The following is an 8708-nucleotide window of genomic DNA, read 5'->3' as shown; positions in this document are numbered from 1 at the left end:
CGCTAAAGTTTCACAGTTTTGAGGGATTAATTGGCAAATAAAATGTCGGATATAAGTCGACCGTTAGTTGGGCTATAAATGTGTAATGTCTTTTTCAAGTCACGACAGCTATAACAATTCAAGGTCGGCGTTCGGATTCTAAATAGTTCCAATGCTTAGACTTTTAGAGTCGGCAAGTGGTCCAAAATGTTGAGTCGCCATACCGACTTTAAAACGACCAAAAACGTTTTTACAAGGTACATATTATCTCACAAACGTTTAGGACATTTAGAGTCGGTATTTGGACCAGGACCCAAAAGCTACTTTTCGACCAAAGATCGACTTTAAATCGACTCTTTGTGCTACAGGGTAAATATTATTTTCGACCCAAAAAGTACTTAATGATGTTAGAACCAAACGAGTGGTGTTAAAGAATTAAAGAAAAATAAGTCAGTTGAAAAGTATGAAGATAAAGATTTTTAGTCATTTTGTCGATCACGGTGTTCACCAGCTCATTTTATCTTTAATCTTGTACACGATAAGAGTAAAGAAATTTGACAATGCATATCACTTTTTCAATAAATTTTATTTAAAAATAAACAAAATATTACAAGCTAGCACTGTATAGTTTATTGATTTAATCGTTTAACTATATACATATTCAAAAAGTTAGCACAGTATTTTTGGTAATATTTTGGGTTCGTGAAACCGATAAGATTCCCAAAATCTCAATTATCAGAAAACAGTGTAATTAAGGTCTTTTTTAAGTCGGAAATTGTACTATAAATTTCGGTCGGCACCCTGACTAAGAAAAGTCTGAAATACTTTCCTTTTTTTTTAAAGATTAAGACTTTTTAGGTCGGCTTTTGGTCATGCGACTCCCGTGCATACAGTGGTCGCCACCCTGACTAAGAAAAGTCTGAAAAACGTACATACATTTTTTTATTCGAAAAAGATTAAACCTTTTTGGGTCGTTTTTTGGTCATGGACCTAAAACCAACTTTTCGACCAAAGACCGACCCGTAACCGACTCTTCCTTTATCAGATTTCCTTTTGGAGGTATACATTTTAATCTGTCACATTTTACATCATTAATTTCATCTCTGGAGACGCAAATATCATACATGTCCCCTACCACGTACTTTAATATTCATTGGGGAGTGGTGTGCTGAGTAATGGCCCAACAAATTCATTCTTTTCTATCGAGACCAACAGTATCTCTATTTATTTAGTTGGCAATGAGCTCAGCATTCCAGTTCTAAAGGGAGGTCCCTTTTTACCAATATACATATTTGTATTTTCTTCATCACTAACACTGTCACCATCACTGGTTGTTTCAGATATATCATTTTTATACTCCATCTTCAGTTATATTTTTGAAAATCGTTTTTCGTCCTTGACAGCCTGAAAATTTTAAATTTCCTTCTTAGTTTGTTTTGATGTCGCTTTTGATTAACTGGAGACGCCATTGTCACGTATCTTGGGAATTGAATATTAGATGCCATCATTGGCTACTATTGGGAAGGGTTTTGAGACAGCTGTATTATCTGTCCCTGGAAATGTGTTTGAGACGACATTGTTGCCTGTCCCTGGTAATTTTTTTTAGACAGCAATAATAATAACAATATTAATCAGCTAGGCTAATACCCAAGGCACCACCATAGGCCTAAGTCATCAAGCGATTTTTGAAGCCTTTAATTCAGGTGGCCGGGTTACAATGCGTAGGAGGGTGGTGGCAAGCTCTGCATTGTTGCCTGTCCCTGGAAATGTTTTAAACACACGATAATTAATAATTTTCTCAAAATTTTTAAACATAATTTTTGTTTCTCTCTTGCAGATGAAAAATTTGCAGAAATGATTCTACCTTTTCATTTCAATTTGTGCGTTATTTAATTTGTCCTTCAGTTTCTGTCAAAATTGGTGATAAATTTACATTTGAGTGTGGTAATATCTTACTTAATTTAGTTTCTAGTTGTGTTAACCCAAAATCACTATTTACCAGATTTTCCGATTTAATTAGAAAGCATTCATCAAGTCTACTATTTTTGGATGTGAAATAAAATTATTAAAATATTCATTGATTATTTGATTACTATTACAATCGTTTAATTTGTCAATAATCATGGTGAGTTAAAAGAACGTAAGATTATATTCTTTTGTTGTTCCACGTGTATTAAAAATAGAAAAGTTCCCAAACTTAGAATAAGATCAAATGTTTCTTGAGCATGAGCTTTTAAAAAAAGAGTTAATATCCAATGTAATCCAATAATCTACGAAAGCATCTCTCATGTTTTCGGGTTTGTGGAATATTACAGCGTTTTCAAGATCAAAATATCTTGGTTTGACATAAAGTTGGTCAGCCATTTCAATAATCTGCAAAAATAATTTTATTCACAGCTTATCCAGATTTTAAAGTTGAAAATGTGAATTTTTCAACGGAAGGAACTAAATAAACTTGATAAGATGACCAGCTAAAACAGCGAGGCAGGTCAGCAAGCTACAGAAAAACTGTAAGCACTATATAAACAGTAACTTTCCGGTCCTGGCTCTCGGAACTATTACTTCTTAGTAATTAAGGAAAAATGTTTTATTTAAGTGCCTATTAAAACAATAATATATTTTAATTAAAACTACGGTTTATCTATAATGTAGTTAAGTGAAAATATATTTTTGTGTTATTTTATTGACACTTGTGTATTTGAACTGTAGCTTTACAAACTATTCGTAACTAATTGCTCGTGGGTGTGGCTTGTGTTCTGTGCGGAACTTGGATTTATAACTGCAATAGCGATATATACAGCCATCATGAAAAACTACTAAATTCTTTGGAAAGACATCCGAGTCAATGGAACAAGACGGGAATGTTCGTCAGGAGGTTCACCCCAGTCATCGGTAAGTGGAAACATGTCACAAAACTCCATTAAAGACAACCCACCGAAATCAGCTAGCAGCTCTTCTGAAAAAGTGGGTGATCGTTTTCAGTTTGAAATTAAACTAACCAAAGAAGAATACAAGGAAATGGCCCCAGTTAAGAAAAATAACGAGTCTAGAATGTACACAGTGTTTCAGTCTGGAGCTTGGACTGTTAAGAAATTGTAAGTCAAAAAAATAAACCTTGTTTTTGGAAGAGCAAACAATATTTTTTAATCGCAACTGAAAACTGTGTAAAACGCCACCGCTTTTACACTCGTCCAAATCGCATCTGACAAACTTCTCCTTTTATAGTTTTTTATTTTCCGTGGCCACTCCTAGGAGTGACTAATTTTCCGAGGAAGCCCGTGTTATTTTCTAGTAACAATATGAACGACAAAGCTGCAAAAAAGGGCGGGCGAGATTGGGAACCCAGCTGAAAGCCCTAAACGCATAAAGTAGATAGGGATCTCTATTCGGGTACTTATGGTTTATTTTTTAGACCCTTTTAACTTCGAACCCGAATTCTCCACATTCTACAAGCATGATCGTTAAATTTTATGGCATTTCCCCCTCTCTGGCTCTTTCACGTTACAAACATTTTACGTTTAAAGGAATCAATAAATTTCCAATCCTATCACAACAATTACAGACATATTTCAAATCTAGTTAAAGTAATACATTAATCAAACAGCAATACCAATTAGGAAAACCTACACTATCATTGATGGTAGACTGACACAAATTTCTGAACGACTATATAGTCAACTGCGCTGTAATAATTTTGATTAGCAGCCCATACTCATTGCGAGCACAGATGTTTGGATTGCATTTGTCTTAGCAGCCGGGGCAGTTTGCGGCATTGCACTTTGCGGCTCTGCACTTTATAATAATTGATTTCATTTCCATTTTTATTAATATTCACAGTACTACAATATACTACACAGCACACAAATTATACCAAACAAATGACAATATGTATATATATATATTTTTTTTTTAACGCGCTCTTTTTATATTTTTAACACTCCCGCGCGAAATACGTGCAATAGGACGTATTTACAAGAACAGCGCGTTCTTAGGTTTTTAATATTAATTTTAGTCAGAAAGCTCTAATTTGTACAATAATTGTACTGGCCTTTTAATATAACTTCCATGGGTGGTTTTCACCATACACGACCTAATTTTATCATCACGACCAAGCAGAGCTTCGGTAACAACTGCCATTTTCCACATATAAATAATAAAAAAATTGATTGTGCACAAGCACTACGTCACCCAATTTTAGCTCGTTTTCCTTTTTTACAAGTTTACTGGGATGGGCTGAGCGCAATTCCAGTAAGTAATTTTTTTTATCCATCGAGACCATAATTGTTCCAAAAGTTGTAGACGATAGCGCACTCGCCTCACGGCATCCTTTTGCGTCTTCGTTTGAGGCCCTTGATCATTAACTCTTTGTGGAAGCAAATTGGTGATACGTCGCCCAATCAACATATGCGCTGGAGTGGGTGGGGCTAGTTCATTGAAGTCTCCATAATCGTAGGTTATGGACCGCGAATTGATTACGGCCTCAACTTCCGTAAGGGTCGTCGTCAGTTCTGGAACAGAGGAAAGAACGGCCAAGAACCTTGTGGAGGATAGTTTTTGTCGATTGTACCATTCTTTACCAAAACCAGCCCCACCAAGCTCCTCTCTCAGCGATAAACTTCAAATTGCGCCACTTTTTTCCAAAAAACTCTTTAATTTTTGAGTCGTTACTCTGTGTCCAAACAAGTTTTAGATCTGCATTTGGTCTTAGCGTTATCGGAGTATATGACGTTGGGTGGCCCTCTTCTAGCTATCATCCGTTGATAAGCACGGTACGAGTTCCAGGTGTAGAGCCCTAGTCACTGCGCAGGTGAAAAGGCAAATATAGGTTTTTAGGCTCTCACTTTGGCTTGTAAAGGGGTCCAGCAAAGTCAATACCGACAACAGGAAAAGGTGGGGCCATGATGATCCTTTCTTTGGGCAAAGGAACCGTTTCTAGCTCAACGGGACGGGTTTTAAACCTTTTACAGTAGAAACATTTTTTAATTGGGATTTCACTAATGTCCTCACTTTCGGTATCAAATAACACCTCCGTGATAAACTTGTTCGTGACATTTCCATATCACCATTTCAGAGAGCCTTTGGCCTTTATGTTTTTCATCAAATGCCATGTCTGACTGGCCCAATCTTCCACCTACGCAAAGTACTCCCCCTTTGCTCGAAAAAGGTGTTAATGTAGCGAGGTTGGATGTTGGGTTTAAACGTTCGCCTGATTTCAATGCCGCGACTTCCTTTTCACAATCGCATGTGTTTATTTTCTTTGGCCAGGCATGTTTCTCCTTTTTTAACCAGGTGGGTCCCTCAAACCACGTCTTTGCTTTCAGAAGCTCTTCAGCCGACAATCCTCTCGACGGCATGTCTGCCGGATTATCTTTGCCAGAGAATGTGACCATGATTGTGGGTCAGTTACTGTTTGATCTCAGCAGAGCGGCTAGCAATAAAGGGTTTCCATGCTCTCGAGGGTCCCTTTATCCAATTTAAAGCTGCAATGGTGTCTGTCCATAAATGCGTATGAATTGTTTGTTCATTTTCATTTTGAAGCACTTCTGCAACGTTCTGCACCAAGTGGGCTCCCATTAAACAGGCCATCAATTCCAGTTTTGGTATCGTAACTACTTTCAAAGGAGTTACTCGGGTCTTGCATGTTACCAACGAGACTTCAGCTTGACCTGAACGCGTGATATATCTTGTGTAAATTACTGCCGCATACGCCTTTTGACTACTGTCACAGAAACAGTGGATTTCTCTTTCAACAATTTTATCCTGTACGCCGTGGAAAAAGTACCTTGATATTTGATTGATTTCTTTACACCATTTCTTAAATGGTTCTGCTATCCCAGCTCCCATTTCTTCGTCCCAATCTGCCCCGAGCTCCCACAGCTCTTGAAGAAACAGCTTTCCTCGTATGGTGTAAGGGGCAAATATACCAATGGGATCAAATATCTTAGCCACAGTGCTAAGCGCGTATCGTTTAGTGGTTTTCACGTTTTCCATTTGGGACGCTAGAGCAGCAAGAACGCACCAAATACTGTCTTCTATATCCTAATAGCTTCGCATCTGTTATACCGTTGTCTGTTTCGAAGCGAGAGTTGGCTGCCCATGAGTTTTGGATATCTTGTGAGATTATACGCCATTTTTGCCGGTGCATTCCAGCTTTCTGCATGACATCTAAAGCGTTGAGGGATAGATCCAATGCGGAGGAGAATTCTTCGGCGCCTGACGTTAGATCATCCACTTATAGATCATTGTTCAAAGCTTGAATTGCCGGGTCACTTATATCATATTTTTCCAAGTGGGTTTTGATGGTGGCGGCCAACAAGAAAGGATTGGGTTTTACCACAAAGGTTACCCTAGTTTATCGCAGTTATTCTATACCCATTTGGTCCTGATTCGCCTGGGCTTTCTTTTGTCCAAAGATAACACAATTAATTTCTATCATCGGGATGTACCTCTATCATAAGAAAGGCTTTTTCAATATCCGCGGTAACTGCTACTTTGTACGTTCTAAACCGCAGAAGAAGCTTCAGCAAATCTGGATTTAAGTTTGGCCCAGCAGCTAGACAATCGTTGAGGGATGGGAACGCTTTCGCGTGCGCCGATGCGTCAAAAACAGCTCGTAACCTAGTAGTTTCGCTCGCTTCCCTTATGAATCCCTGGTGGGGCATATAATAGGTGCCTGGCTGACCGCCTACGTTAAAAACTTCTTTGGATATTCCCACTTTGAGTTGTTCTTCCATGACGGATTTGTAAGCGGCAAAAAAGCGGGATCTCTTTCAAATGTTTTATTTTGATACTGCTGTCTCCTAATAGCAATGCTTAGATTATTTGACAACACAGACTTTTCAACTATCCATGGTAATCTTACTCTGTATCTAGTACCGGTAAATTAAATCGTTTCTCTGAAAGATTGTAAGATATCATCTTGATTTGGAATATGAGCTTCTTTAGTATCAATTCCGAGCGATTCAAGTGCCATAAAGTGCCGTAACAAATCAGAAACCTTTGTTTCTTCCTCCGTGCTTATCGCTTGCACATCGATTTCTTCAATGTCACGATTTAATTGTGTAAATATCTTTGTTCCCTGTTGCACCCATCCGAAAATGGTTTCCAGCGACACTAAATTTTAACCCACCTTCATAACAGGTCCCAATGCAAACTTCCAATAGATATCGCTCCCCAATAAAACTGAGATGTTGCTACCGTTCATCTTTAGTCCTTTTTAGTCTTTTCATGTATTTTTCAATATGTTGGCAATTTGCAGTGGTTTTAACGCTACACAAATACGGTACTTCTATAGCTGTAACAACTATTGGCTCGTTTGAGTTACTTCTATGAACAATAGCGATTTTTACCTTCCTACTTTCTACTGCAATAGGGTTGTTATTTCCGAAATTCCAAATTTTCAAGGAAACCACTCAGACTACCGGCAAATTAAGAGCTTGTACTACGTCTTTGTGCACGAATGACGCTTCACTTCCGTCGTCTAAAAGGCAGCGAAATCGTTGCGTTATCCGCGCTTGGGAAGGAAGCGGGTTACTCGCTTTCGCTTGCGTTGTTTTCAACAATACTTTTAGTCAGCTCTGATTTAACTGCACGCTGACACGGTCTCTCACAATAACAGTGCTTTCTTCAGTCTTATTGACTCAATTTTTCGTGAGTCGCGATCGAAGATCATTACCTGAATTGCGACCCCTTTCACGTGGGTTCTGGTTTGCTTGGTTTTGATCGCAAACAAGTTTATTGTGTCGCCCGTTGCACAATTGATATGTTTGAACTTTCATGCGACAATCCCTCGCTGAATGTCCAAACCTGACGCATTTAAAACAGCGCCTTTCTTCCTTCATTTTGGCCCTTTTATATTCAAGCGTTAGCGCTGTACAATCCATAGATGCGTGAGTACATACTCGACCGATAAGACAATAAGATCGTCGTGGTTTTGATTGTGTTGACAGTGCAGAGGCAGTAGCTACCTTCGTTTGATCACGATACTTATTGGGATTAAATTTGTAACTTGGTCTAGACGTTCTAAAGGGTCGAAACGAGTTCGACACCTCTGTTTTATCATTATCTAAATTACCAAGCCAATTTGATCTTTCTCTACTCTCAATTTCCTTTCTTAAAAAAATTATTATTTCCTCAGCATTCCATTCTTTGTCGGAAGCTCGCGATCTACTATTCTCTAGTCTAATATCTGTCGGAAGACATCTCAGAATGGCAGGGATTATGCATGAGGCGTTTGAGTTCATATCTACTCCTAGTAATTTTAGATTTTGCACATTTACATCGCAAACTTCTAAAAGCTTACGTAACGCTCTAATGTCATTTGACTTAGACACAGGTTCTAGGTTTATTAGGTTATTCATTTGTGCATGCGTAATAATGTCCTTTCTACCGAATCGTTGTTTTAAAATGGCAACACTTTGTTTATAAGATTCTTCAGAGGCGTGAAAGATTTCAACGGCTCTTCCCGCATCACCCGTCAAAAACGAAACCAAATAATTAAATTTGTCTACCTTTGCCATTGGTTTGTCATCTACCGCGGCCTTGAATCTGCTCCAGAACGAATTGAATTGCGTGAAATCACCCCCGAATTTCGGCAGTTCCAACTTGTGAAGCTTGCACGCGTACACACCGCTTTCTTTTGTAGCACTTCTCACTTAACCTCGAAATTCTGACCAAGATAGGGAGGAGAACTGTCACGTTTTCTCTTTCGGCGCGCTCTGTTTTTGTCA

General features: G+C 38.4%; 1 protein-coding gene across 1 annotated transcript; it reads right to left on the bottom strand.

Annotated features, from left to right (window-relative positions):
- Window positions 1-5382: 5382 nt before the first annotated feature.
- LOC149937582 (uncharacterized) lies at window positions 5383-6713 on the bottom strand. Its single transcript, XM_090153850.1, has 4 exons — window positions 6426-6713; window positions 6352-6379; window positions 6043-6192; window positions 5383-5978 (listed from the first exon to the last, which is right to left on the bottom strand). The coding sequence occupies exons 1-4, from the start codon at window positions 6711-6713 to the stop codon at window positions 5383-5385; spliced, it is 1062 nt and encodes a 353-aa protein (XP_090009976.1).
- Between the last annotated feature and the right edge of the window lie 1995 nt (window positions 6714-8708).

The sequence above is a fragment of the Leiobunum rupestre genome, chromosome 7 (genome assembly GCF_980474605.1).
Source record: "Leiobunum rupestre chromosome 7, qqLeiRupe1.1.hap1, whole genome shotgun sequence".
In the NCBI taxonomy this organism is placed as follows: Eukaryota; Metazoa; Arthropoda; class Arachnida; order Opiliones; family Sclerosomatidae; genus Leiobunum; species Leiobunum rupestre.
This window is presented reverse-complemented; position numbering and strand designations above follow the sequence as displayed.